Genomic DNA, 13,623 nt, shown 5'->3' with positions numbered 1-13,623 from the left:
TTATCACCCAGGATGATGGGACGAGGTACCATTCCTCATACACATAAGTATGGGATGCTGCATGGTCTGTTAGGAAGAAGCTGCAACCCAGCAGCAGCAAACTTACTCCTGTGTATGCTCTTGTGTGCTTCAACAGCTGAGTTCAGTATATGGACACGGGAAGCTGGAGCTGGAGGACTGTCTATTGCTGTAGAAGGCCCAAGTAAAGCAGAAATTGCTTTTGAGGACCATAAAGATGGATCTTGTGGTGTATCATACATAGTTCAAGAGCCAGGTACGTACCAAAACCAAACCACACTGAAATAACACTGAATGCTACCTTCAAAGAAACTAAGGACACTCACTGCTTCTTTTCTCCCTGCAGGCAACTATGAGGTGTCCATAAAGTTCAATGATGAGCACATTCCTGAAAGCCCCTACCTGGTTCCTGTCATCGCCCCCTCCGATGATGCTCGCAGGCTCACTGTCACTAGCCTTCAGGTGAGACATAAGGAAACATCTCCACAACTTGCCACACTGACTGGTTTCGTCCTTGTTCTCCAAGACCAAAATGGTTATCCTTTCTTCTTAGGAATAGCCTTGCCTTGGTTGGTGCTTGTTTTCAAGCTCAGCTTGCAGCCAGAGAGAGGTTTTTGGCAGCTGGCCCCTTGGTAACTTGGGCTGGTAGAGCTGACCCAGCTCTGGCTAGCCAGATTTTGAAGGCAGAAGGCTCAACTGAGTGTATTCCAGGTGCTAAGACTTGGGAATTAAGAATAAGAGGCTCTAGAAATAGCACTGGAGGAGCTAAAACTTGCTTTCTACCCCATTAGCTAGGGGAAGGCCAAGGAGAACTGAAACATGAAAGTGAACCACCAGTGATCATGCTGGTACTGAGTTGCTTGGTTGGCACGTGGACTGAAGAGCTGGGTTTCCACGGGTGAGGCAGCGTAGGGCTGCGTGGTTGGGACGTTGCTGCAGCCTTGCTGGAGCATTCATGTGGGCAGATGGAGGGGGCCCTGCTGTGAGGTCAGAGCACAGATTTGCTCTGACTGATGTCACAAAACCACACAGTTGTAGCTCAGATAATTCATGAACAGTAGTAAATCACAGCTTTGTAGTTGGTCTGGGCTCATCTGTTAACCTCACCATACCATTTTCATTTGTGTGTGGTTACGTGCATTAAAATACAAGTAACATTTAAGGCCTGACTTAAACCTCCTAAGCCAGAAACTTGGATGTGAGACTGAGAATCTGTGTCTAAATATACTGTACCTCAGTCCTCATCGAGTTGTGATAAGCAATTAGTACTTCAGTTGAGGATTTTTTTTTGTTATCTCAGCTGTGGTCCCCAGGAGTTTGCCTGGGCTGCATGACTCCTCCACCTTGGCTGTGTAAATGAATCATGACAGCCTGATCCGATAGTATCTCTTCTAACCAGGAGTTACAAGGGCGTTAATTAGTCGCTGTGGTATTGATGTTTCTCTTGTGTTTCATTTAAAGACTCTTTGACAGGAATACTTGCTTCAAGTAAGTCCTGGAGAGGCAGATAAAGCTGAGTATTTGGTAACGGAGCGCATTGTGCAGCATCAGCCTCCGCTAAACCCCCATCGGGGACTTGCTTTATACCTTGTACCTCAGTTCTACTCAGTTGCATTTATTTCCCTCTTCAGGATTTAGTTGAAAATAAAATCAGGTAAAGTATGTTCAGCATAAAACATTACTGCTGGATAGCTGCATGGGCTGCTCTGGTTGAGGACCGTTGCAGCACCAATGCTGAGCTGCCTCGCCTTCCGCTGATGGCCTGACAGCACGGCAACATCTGGCTTCATGTTTTAAATTACTTTCTCATGTTAAGATGTCTTGTGGTGGTATTCTAAATGCAGCCTCTTGTGACAAATATAAACATGCATATTACTCTTTCAGACAACTGGATTATTGGAGACTTTTCCCCTGAATGAATCTGGAGTGAATGAATGGGCTGAAAATGGAGCTATAGCTTAAACATCCTTTAAATCAAGTGCCTGAATACCGGGGGCTGACCTCAGTGATAGTGGGTGACTGGTCTCGTAAACCTGTCTCTGCCTGATTAGGCAGAGTCGTCTGGCTTCCAAAAACAGTCTGTTACCACGGGAAAAATCAGCCTAGCCAACGTGGGTTACTCCTAAATCAGACACCCCCTAAGCGGGAGAGAGCTTCTGATTTGAGAGTTAGTGCAAGTCACAACTTTACACCTTTTGTTGAAATCTAAAACAAAAAAAAAAATATTGTGCTGAAGTGGTTATTTTCCTGCCACAAATCTTGCGCTGTCTGAAATGAGAAGTTTAAATTTGATAACCTGACTGTTGCATTCTCAGGAGTCTGGATTAAAAGTTAATCAGCCGGCATCCTTTGCTATAAGGCTGAACGGGGCAAAGGGCAAGATCGATGCTAAAGTCCACAGCCCCTCCGGAGCTGTCGAAGAGTGCCATGTGTCTGAGCTGGAGCCAGGTAAGCACAGCTGTACATTGGTCAAAACAAACTGGGTGACCTCCAAAACACACTTGCTGCCCCACAACGAGGGGGTTTAGTAGCTTTGGCTTGCGAACAGTGTACCCAAGGGACAAGCACCTTGCTTGGAGAAAGACTTCTTGGTGTCAAGAGTTGTTCGGTCAGGGTTATGGCCATGCTTTTCCTAGGTAGCTCATGAAATGACTGAGCCCTAACTTGTCTAAGGTACAGATATTTAAGTCTTGGCTTGCCAGTGAAGGTACAGTGATATTAGTCATAAATGAAATATGATGTGATTGTTGAATTTAGCCAGGGAAGAAGTTTATTTTTCAAAGCTATGCTTCCATCTTTGACTAATAGTTTATTTTTAACTTGCACTCATTCCTTCATACGAAATGTCAAGGAAGCTGAATATAAGCAAACACTACAGAAAGCTCAACGCCTGTTTCAGCAATGAGCTTTTCTTTTTCACTTGAAGTCTGAATGAGTTACGGTCTGTATATGGACAGACAGCAGCTGTCTGGCTGGGGAAGATCAGTCCCCCCTCTGGGTTAACACACAAACAAAAATGTTAAATATCAGCAAATTGCTAAATGACTTTATTAAATAAAGGTGCGGTGTCTGTGGTGTCAGAGCAGTACGCTCAGCCTGCTGGTACAATTTGGCTTGCTCTTACCAGCTGCTTTTCTTCTCTGTGCTGCTCCCTCGACCGCTGACAGGTTGGGCTGTGATTAAGCTGTCATGTTTAGTGCATGTGTGAGGCAAATAACCCTAAAACTCACCCTGCAGACTAGATGACAGCTGAGATCAGGTCTTAGTAGACAAGGTGAAAATGCAAACTGTGACACCTCCTGTGATAAATACAGCGTTTTCCTACTTAAATATGAGCTTAGCAGCTTGTGTAGCTGAGTTTGCTTAAGCTGGGACTAAAATATGTCAAAATGTTACAGAAGCCTTACTTAGGTTGGTAACCAGTCCTGCATTGGGTTTAATGGCTGTTCTATTATCTCTGATACATCAGAAAAGCCACTTCTGTCTTGCAGATAAGTATGCCGTTCGGTTCATCCCCCATGAAAATGGCATCCACTCAATTGACGTGAAGTTCAACGGAAGCCATGTCGTGGGCAGCCCTTTCAAAGTGCGTGTTGGAGAGCCTGGGCAGGCGGGCAATCCCGCGCTCGTCACGGCGTACGGATCCGGCCTGGAGAGCGGTACCACGGGTAACCTTTCTTTTACAGCTCTGATACAGACTTGTTTACACTCTGGCTTTCTGAGGGAAAGCTGAAGCTGTTCCTAGGCATATTTTCACATGACTTTCCCTGCTAAGGCAGCTGAACTAACCCACATTCTCTGCCGACTCGGGCGCAGGCTAATTTTGCTTTCTCGCATGCTCCTCAAGTCTTATAACCATCAATTAGCGAGTCTGCAGGCTATACTGAGTCTTAATGAACTTAAAACCTCTGTAAACCAGCAAATGCAGCATGAGTTCACTTGAACTGGTTAGCAGCTGGGGTACGACTCTGCCGGTTAGCTTAGCTCCATGTCGGTAGCCCCTGAGAACTCCGGAGACGCTCTGGTTCCCTTCCACACGTGAACACGATGTCTGCAAAGGCCAGAGGCTTTTGTGAATGCAGATACTGAGTTGGCTGTCCGGTTGAAGGAGTCTTGTTTAACTTGTGTACCCCTATTAATAAATGGGTACAAGGCGGTACCCAGTTACCTTTCTTCAGTGCTTGCACCTCTAAGAAATTTCAAGTTACACGTAATATGATGTGTAAACTCTAGGGAGTATGGTGGATTGTTCTGTTTGCAGTGTGCTATACATGCTTCAGATGCAGTGCAAATGCTGAATCTGACACCTAGTTATCTGCTGTGGCTGCCCCATCTGATAGTTCTCAACTCAAGAATGTAGGGTTTAGGGTTTTTTTATTTATATGACTTATGGCCTTAGTAAGAAATTATGAAAACATTCCAGGATATGCACTTTGATTTATTTAATTGTGTGCTTTCTTGGGCCACACACACAGGTGAATAGCAGAGTAAAACTGATTTTTTTCTTTTTTCTTTTGATATGCAAGGTGATAGCTAGTTCCCCTTATCCTATCTACTGCTGTCTTTTGTGGATTCCACTTCATACCTTTTTTCTCCCTGGAAAAAAAACCTGCAGTTATTCAGTCAAAGCTTCTGTTGTTCTGGAGAAACCAAGCAGTTGGTTTTGGAAACGCGCGAATATACTATGTAAAATAAAGATATTATAGCCTGTGCTGCTTTAATAGGTGGAAACAAAAGCACTCATTAATACTAGCCACTGATGCATCAGGGACAGGGGAATTTTTCTCCATCTATAAAGGTGCTTGGGGTTGTTTTTAATCTAAATAGACTGTTTAACTTCAGCAAAGTTACTCTGTGCCCCCTTGTTGAATCCTGGCTGCTGCCAAAAGCTCAGTGCCTTGGGAGCTGCTGAGCAGCGTTTCCGAACAATGATCTAGTGTAGAGGTTTCAATAGCTGGTGGCTGAGCACCTGAAACGTCCCCCCAGGAGGGGCGCGCGTCTGCAGCCTCCAACAATGCGAGCCTTCATTTGGGGCACAGGGAAAAAGCAGTGACTTCGGAGCAAGAAGTCTTCAGTGAGAAGCTGTGAAGCTTGCTGGCTTTGGAAATTAATTTTCCTCTGGTTGAGCGGTGCATATTGCAAGCTGACTGCCTTACCTCCCAGGCAGGCGGTGCCAGTGAGATTTACTGCTTAAAGTACTGGAAGATGGTACAATCCTCTGTGGGAGCCAGGTTCTTCCAGCCTTGCGACATAGCAGCCTCTTGTGTGGAGAGGCGAGAAACTTCTCCCTAGTTTACCACCATGCTTGCATGCTTCAGTCGCAGCTGTAGTAAACTTTCCCATAACCGTCCTGGTTTTGACTGAGCTCGAGCACTTTATTCCTCCTCAGCAGTGTCTGATACAACAGCCCAAAGATCATGAACATTTGAAGCCAGAGTGAGAGTAAATTCTTTGGGGGCTGAAAGCCTTGCTTAATTTCTTGCGTTGCTGGCATTGTGTCATTGGCTTAGTATTAGCAGCAGTAATTCAGCCGTGTTAACCAGATGCTGTAATTAAACAAGCTTTTGTTTCCACAAACTGCTTGGAGTGCTGTTGCCGAGCAGTTCAAACACCCCTCTCCTCCAGGAGATCTCCTGCTTTCTTGTGGACTCTTTGCTGCTGATTTATAGTCCAGGCAGCGAGATGGCTCCGAGCTTTCCCGAGCTGAGCCATGCAGGAGGCTGTGTCGGCACGGGCTCCAATGCCCTGTAGAAAGGCTCTTGTTCTAAGAGTTTTCTCTCTAGGCCAGTCTTTTGATGCCAAATCCTTCCATTTTGGTCCTAAAGGGCTCTCATAACTCCTTTTCCCGCCTGCCCCGCAGTCTCACAACGTGAGCAGAGGAGGGAGCTGGGATGCTGGTGGGGAGACTGCCGGGGTGCAGAGCCCCCAGTTGGGGCTGGCCCATGCAAGAATGCTGGGGGGAGGCACACTGTCCCTCCTTACCTGCAGCCTTGTGCAGCCTCATCTTGCACCGAATTACCTGTTCCTCTTTAATAACAGGCTGCTTTTATAACATCGGGTGTGAGGAAGAGTGTGTCTTACTGTGCTACATCTTTCTAGGATTGCAGTCGGAGTTTTTCATTAACACGACCAAGGCTGGTCCAGGTACCCTCTCTGTTACAATTGAAGGGCCATCAAAGGTGAAAATGGACTGCCAGGAAACTCCAGAAGGTTACAAAGTCATGTACACACCCATGGCTCCAGGAAACTATTTAATTGGAGTTAAATATGGTGGACCTAACCACATAGTGGGCAGCCCCTTCAAGGCAAAGGTTACAGGTAAAAAGCTAACCAGTATTTACTGTGTGCCTGAAGTAATTTGTGTCATTCAGCAAATATATCCCTCCGAGATAGTGCGGCATTCAAGTTTAGATGCCCAAAAATACAGGAGGCAAAACATTTTTCCCCATCACCTCCAAAGCCTAGATGAGGGATCTCAGGAGAGGCTACAGGAGCATTAGTCACGGAGCTTGCCAGTTTGACTCGGTGGAGGGCTGTAAAGCAGCTTCACAGGGGAATATTAAATCCTGACCTAGCACTAGGATGTTGCACTGGCAGTGGGGAAAAACGACTTCCCCCCCCCGCCCCCGAAGCCTGAAACCTGGATGCCTGTAGCATAAGTGATGCCCTTCTTGGTCTCATTTTGGTGCAGGTGTCACCTAACCAAAGGTCAGTAATGTCTGGGAGGCTTTCAGATGATGCGAGGAAGGCTGGTTTAGGAAGCTCACTCTTCCTTCAGTGCTGGGTTTAAGCACAGCCTGGAGTTCATCTCTACTGCTGCCCCTGAGCTAGTGAACCCTCTCCTGGTGCCTGTGGCGCGGTGGTGTTCTTGGGAGCGGACAGCAGGGACTGCGCTCCCCCGGGCTAGGACTTGCTCTGCTTTCAAAATGGGTTGTTGCAAAATTGCACCTGCTTTTCTGCCAACTCGAGTCATTTTTGGCATTTGGTGATTGGAGCACAATTAACTCTTCTTGAGCGGCCAGCTTTGCTTAATGAATCCTGAAGTTTGTGTGGTCCTTTAACCACTCAAGGGCTCTGGGATGGGATTGTTGCCAGTGTTGCTGGAAGATGTCAGCTTAAAAACCCAAGTAGGAAATTGCTCCTCTCCGAAAATGCATTTTGGATGCAGAATGCATGCTAGTCATTAGGAGGGTTTCGAAACCTCCTTGTAAATGCCTTTCAGACTGGGTGAATCTGAATGTCAGAAGTCTTTTCTGTTTCCAGGACAGCGACTGGTTAGCCCAGGCAGCGCCAACGAAACTTCTTCCATCCTGGTAGAGTCGGTGACAAGGTCGTCAACTGAAACTTGCTATAGCGCCATTCCCAAATCCACCTCAGATGCTAGCAAAGTGGTTTCCCGGGGAGCAGGACTCTCAAAGGCTTTTGTGGGTCAGAAAAGCTCCTTCTCCGTGGACTGCAGCAAAGCAGGTATGGGTACAGGAAGCAGCTGGATGTCGGGGTGGTTTAGCTGGATGTTTTTTGTCCTAAACCAACTTGCAAAGTTAAAATTCAGAGCTTGAGGTGATGATCTGGTTCTACAGAAAAACTAAATGCTACATGGTGCTCACCAAATCAATCCTAATACAGAGACTGTAAAGATGCCAGTTCCTCTCCAAATGGCTTTTTCTAAGCCAGGTGCACCTGAAAGAAACCACAGGGTTATGGCAGGAGAACAAACAGGTTGCTGAACTTAAGCAATCCTCGTGGTGCATTGTAGCCTGTAATGCAAGGTGTTCCCATAAGCCTTGAGCGCTGATCATCATCATCTGGGAGCTTTGCGGTGGGTGGATTACAGGCCAGCCGTGTTCACTGGTCTCTAGTAACTTCTAATGAAGTACTTGAAAAGCAATGCCTGCTCGCTTTCACAAGCAGTGTTAATGTCTCCTGTGCTCCAGTTAGGTAGTGGTAGCCTGTCAGGTCTGGCAAAATGCACAAATAAACCCTTGCCTCTGAGGCTGAAGGTTTGGGGTTTTTTAAATAAAATTCCCTCTTTATACCAAATTAGCTGGCCATACCTCAGACTACCACTCTGTGAATTAAAATAACAAAATCCTTGTGTTATGGAGCTAATATATTATGGTACAACCATGCTTGTTTGTTTAAGCTTAGGAATGCTAACAGTCTGTTTTGCTGCAGGTTCAAATATGTTGTTAGTTGGTGTCCATGGACCTACAATACCGTGCGAAGAGGTGTCCATCAAGCATTTGGGCAGCCATCAGTACAATGTAACGTATGTCGTCAAGGAAAGGGGTGACTATATTCTGGCAGTGAAATGGGGTGACGAGCACATCCCCGGGAGTCCTTTCCATGTTACTGTTCCTTAAACTCGTCCAGTGTCTGAGTCGATCTTTGCGTTTGCAATTCAGATGTAGAGTTATACTGGGTGCAGTCCTGTTGCAAAATGCAGTATCTAGATACACACGGCTCACATTTCAATACAGTCAGAAGTAAACTCTGTAACTTTATTTTTCACAAGCATTTCACTTCTATCCTACTTACCAACCTAATGTCAATCTATTTAATGTCCTCCTCAAATTGTACCTTTGCAGTACTGTCCGAGTCACTGTTAATGTTTGGAGAATCATGTGGATAACTAGACACTAATTTCCCTTGTGGATGTTAAAGACTTTAGATGTTAATTGAAAACTGGAATTTGTCTTTGTAATTGGGTATCTTAACTACTGATTTTATTTGACTGGAGACTTTACGTTTTAGTTATGGAATATGACTTGGGCTGTCCCCAGTTCAAATTCTTTTCTGTAAAGAAATGAGGTAAAACTGGTACTATAATAGGTGCCTTTGTATACTTGATCAATTTTAACGCTTAACATTATAAAAAGCTACTAGAAGTGGCTTTACCACTCAAATTTAAAATGTTTCTGAAAATGCTTTGCTAATGGTTTACAATTAGGAAAAGTTTATCTTTTATATAGCAAACAAAAAGCAGACTGAAAATGACTTCCTGGAAGCTTTCAGCCTTTCTATGCTAATGCTTTGTAAATCTAGACAGGTAGCTTTTTGGCCATGATGCTAGCAATGCGTTTTTTAATTAGCTTGGGATTCTGGTGAGATTTCTGTAACTTTACAGGTAACTCCCCACACTCTTTTTGATTTATTTTAAGAACAACCCCCGGTTTGGCTGGGTTAAACAAAGCCCCTAAACTTGCTGAGCCAGACATAGCTCTCACCTGCGTGACCCAAAATTGATGCAGGTCAGAGCACAGCGGTGCATTGGGAAGATGATCAGCAGTTTCCCTGGAGGCTGTGGGCCAGGAGAGTAGCTGAGATGGTGCAAAGAAGCCAGCCTGGGGATGGGACCCCCCATCTGTAGTCGGGTATGAGGCGGGAGGGAGGGCGGGTGTGCAAATTTACCAATAATAGCAATACCAATCAACAAACCTATCTTTGGTGCAAGTCGTTTTACTATATCTTGGTTCAAGGACATGCCTGAAGCATGCTTATCTCTCCTGAAATCCCCTTTGTGCTGCAAAAGGCGTCCCTGCTGAGGGTTAGGGAGTGAAAACTTCCATGATAACTTGTCTGTCTGTCCTGGATTACTCCATGCTACTTCCCAAGTGTGTATCTGAATTGCTGTCAGCTGCTGGGGCTTTAGTAAACTCTCCAAACGAGCTTTAACTCTGTGATTAGGAGAAGGTAGGATTTGTTGAAAACCTGTTGAAATGTTACTGTCTGTCCGAGGGAGAAGTTCACGCTTACGATTCTGTAGTTATGTGTGGATGCACTACTCTCCAGCACAGTCATTGGAAATAAAGGAAGGTTGGGGTTTTTTACTGTGCTTTTTTTGTGCCTTAATGTGAAATGCTCACTACATTGTAAACTAGGAAGTAAAAACAAAATAAACTGGAATAAAATGCAGGATTGTAAAATTGTATCTTATAATTTATTAAATAGAAATGTTTGCTTCATTAAAATGTGCATGTTAAAAACAACATTGGATTCTTTTCATATGTAGTCAGTAAAGTTCAAACTAAAACTACAGCCTGCAGCAGCTTCAGGCAGACCGAATAACCCCTGGCCCATGAGCTGTGCAGGTGGCTGTGGAAAAACTTGAACGTAACCTCAGTGCCATTCATTTTTTTTTCTCTAAAAATTTTTTTCTAAAACAAAATGTCTGGCAAAAGCTTAAGCCATGGCATAAATGTACTGGGCGGCAGCAGGCAGAGTGTGAACGGGGCATAACACGGCTGTGCTGGTTTTCCCCTGTGTAGACCCCAGGTACTGGGGCAGCGGAGCTGGGCAGTGGTGTGTTCCCAGAGGTGCCAGCTGGCTTATAGGTGTGTTCCCGGGGCGCTGCCAGTGGCACCCGCTGGCTCCTCCGGGCTCCTTGGGGTTGTTTGCAGAAGGTGGTTCCTGGCACGGTGCTGCACCTGGGGCCGGCTGGCTCTGGCGCATGGCCATGGAAACCAGCAGATGTTTTCCCAAACACAGCTCCTGCTTGGAAGCCCCGCTGAAACCTGAGACACAGCGGCTGCCAAGGACTTTCCTGCCCCAGGTTTATCAGATTATTTCCTTTTTATAGTTAACTGTGTTTCATTAGCTTTGTGCTATGTCAGCTTGAACCTCCTATTTAATGTTTTTAAACAAAACAAAAAAAACCCTGGATACAGCTGTTGGGTTGAGTAAACCTGAGAGCCTTGCGTCTGTGTAACTCCTGTTGCCCAGTAAACCTGCTCTTGTCTGGCTTTCTCTTGCCTGTTGCCGCTTGGCTGCTTTGGTCTAATCACACTAGCTGAAATTAATGGGAGTTGCCTATGAAGTTGATGGACCCTGATTGTTACCTTGTCTGAGGTTACTTCCAGCAAAAGTTGAGCTCCGCTTCAAGTGAGCAGTTCTGCCCTGCCTGGGCATCCAGAGCTGTGGGGTGGCTGCAAAGGTTAGCTTGCTAAGGACAGCAAACACCTGGGGGTGTTGATTAGAAGAGCTTTTGGTGCAACTTGGCTGCATTGATATTTGACAATGACCTTTGGCCAACTCCACCAGCTCTGGCAGCTGAGAACTGACTTTGCGTTGGGCACAAAGCAGTGCTTTGGGGGGACTATGCTCTGCTTTTGGTCTTTGGCACCTTGATGAAGGTTTCCATTTGCAGTGCCCACCTTAGCAGGCAGCTGCGGGCTGGGGTGTTGGTGTACCAGCTTACTGGTGTCCCAGTGCCTCTTGCTGGGTAGACTTGCAGTGGTGAGAGATGTTTTCTTCATTTTTTGCAAAGGACTGGTGTGGATTTTTGCCCCTAGCTGTGAAATTGGACTATGCTTTTTTGGTTTTTTTCTGTCAATTTGGTTGAAATTAAGTTCTTTTTCTTTGTTTATAATCTCTCTCCTTGGTGGTGGTTTGCAGTAGGATTTGGCCACTGGGTACCTGTGTCCCATTGGGAACTCCTCCATCCCTCTTTAGCTGGCCCAAACTGTCCTGCGAGCACTCAGCTAGATCTGGCAGTGCCCTTGGTAGCCAGCTGGACCCTTGCCTGCTGGGGCTCACTGCACCTCCAGGAGGTTCACCAGGCATTTTGGTGGGTGGTGGAAGGTAAGTCCCTGCAGCACACCAACCCAGAGATGGTAACTCTCAAGAGCATCCCATCCCCCTGTCTGGTATTGGTGGTTTTTGATGTCAGAAGCACTTGTTCATCTCAGTGGGCTGGGGAGGGGTCTTTAGAGATGATGTCCTGGAGCTGGAGCTCCTCACAACAGCCTGACCTTCACTCTACCCTGCTCAAGTCCATCCTATAGCAGTTCCCATCCTTGTGCTGTACTTGTTCCTGCCATACCCTCATGTCTCACCTGTGTTTGCTGCCTGCTGGCTTTCTCCTTTGGTTTGGGGAGCTGCTGGAGTTCCCTCTTTAGATCCCTCTGGGTGTCCCTGGCCTTGCCCCCATCTGTTTCTGGTGGCCATCACTGGAGCCAGCATGGCAACAAAAATATCTTGTACACCTGGGCATTGCTCAAAACTGGGAATTGCATTTGGTCTTGTGTAGCTCTAGTACAGAAATGCAATCAGGAGAGCATCCACCACTTCTCTTCTGATCAATGCCCTAGAGGCCACTCCTGGGGGGAGGCAAGGTGGTTGACGGCCCCTCCATGCACACATGGTATACTTAAACCTGCTGACAGCCTGGCCATTGCTTTCTGCACCACTCACAAATGTGAATGGATGCACTTTGATCTATTGTGCCTGATATAAAAGATGCAGGAGGTCTCGTGTTAGCTGGGGGAGACAGCTCGTTACAAGCCTGACTGTCAGGCACTCTGACAGCAGTGGAGGTCCCAGTTTGCTGTGGGTGTCCTTCACACTGGGCACAAAGATGTCTTCTGCAGGGTTCCAGTGCCTGCCTGTGCAAGGGATAAAACCAGGCTTGCTAGAGATAAGCCTGGGGGTGGCATGCCAATGTTTGAGGGACGGCATGCTAGCAAGGTCCTTTGGTCTGCTGTCTTAGTGGAGGTAGGGGATGGAGATCGATGCAGCAGCAAAGACGCAAGGATTATGGATGTGTTAGAAACCATGGAAGCACCTGAGAATGGTCATGTAGGAAATAGGGTTTCTCCCCCAAAAAAGTTGGTGGGATTAATAGTCTAACTGAAGTGCATCTACATTAATGCATGCAGCATGGGCAACAGACGGGAGGAGCTGGAAGCCATTGTGCAGCAGGAAAACTGTGATATAGTTGCCATCAGGGAAGCATGGTGGAATGACTCGCGCAACTGGAGTGCTGCAATGGATGGCTATAAACTCTTCAGAAGGGATAGGTAAGGCAGGAGAGGCGGTGGGGCAGCACTGTACATTAGGGATTGTTTTGATTGTCTAGAGCTTAATGATAGTGGTGATAGGGTTGGTTGATTATGGGTAAGAATCAGGGGGAAGGCCAACAAGGCAGATATTATGGTGGGAGTCTGTTATAGACCACCCAACCAGGATGAAGAGGCAGATGAAATATTCTGTAAGCAGCTGGGAGTAGTCTCACAATCGCTAGTCCGTGTTCTTGTGGGGGACTTGAACTTACCAGATGTCTGCTGGAAATATGATATAGCAGAGAGGAAACAGTCTAGGAGGTTGCTGGAGTGTGTGGAAGATAACTTCCTGACACAGCTGGTGAGTGCGCCAACTAGGGAAGGCGCCCCGCTGGACCTGTTGTTTGTGAACAGAGAAGGACTTGTGGGTGATGTGGTGGTTGGAGGCCGTCTTGGGCATAGTGATCACAAAATGATAGTTTTTGATTCTTGGAGAAGTAAGGAGGGGGGGGTCAGCAGAACTGCTACCTTGGGGTAGTGGAGGACTTCTGGAGGGCAGACTTTGGCCTGTTTAGGAGCCTGGTTGGCAGAGTCCCTTGGGAGGCAGTCCTGAAGGGCAAAGGAGTCCAGGAAGGCTGGACGTTCTTCAAGAAGGAAATCTTAAGGGTGCAGGAGCAGGCCGTCCCCAAGTGCCGAACGACGAGCCGGCGGGGAAGCAGACCGGCCTGGCTGAACAGAGAGCTTTGGCTGGAACTCGGGGGAAAAAAGGAGAGTTTATGACCTTCGGAAGAAGGGGCAGGCAACTCAGGAGGACTACAAGGATGTC

General features: G+C 46.7%; 1 protein-coding gene across 1 annotated transcript in view; it reads left to right on the top strand.

Moving 5' to 3' along the window:
- The window catches only part of FLNB (filamin B, beta), an 86,483-nt gene extending 77,110 nt beyond the window's left edge, over positions 1-9,373 (top strand). The window contains exons 41-47 of the mRNA XM_009322298.1: positions 137-274; positions 365-480; positions 2,334-2,466; positions 3,510-3,686; positions 6,118-6,336; positions 7,282-7,485; positions 8,194-9,373. Coding sequence (XP_009320573.1) covers positions 137-274; positions 365-480; positions 2,334-2,466; positions 3,510-3,686; positions 6,118-6,336; positions 7,282-7,485; positions 8,194-8,381 — 1,175 coding nt within the window. The 3' untranslated portion in view covers positions 8,382-9,373. The remainder of the gene's footprint in view (positions 1-136; positions 275-364; positions 481-2,333; positions 2,467-3,509; positions 3,687-6,117; positions 6,337-7,281; positions 7,486-8,193) is intronic.
- The last annotated feature ends 4,250 nt before the right edge of the window (positions 9,374-13,623 follow it).

Source organism: Pygoscelis adeliae, unplaced genomic scaffold (genome assembly GCF_000699105.1).
Source record: "Pygoscelis adeliae isolate BGI_AS28 unplaced genomic scaffold, ASM69910v1 Scaffold404, whole genome shotgun sequence".
Classification (NCBI taxonomy): Eukaryota; Metazoa; Chordata; class Aves; order Sphenisciformes; family Spheniscidae; genus Pygoscelis; species Pygoscelis adeliae.
This window is presented reverse-complemented; position numbering and strand designations above follow the sequence as displayed.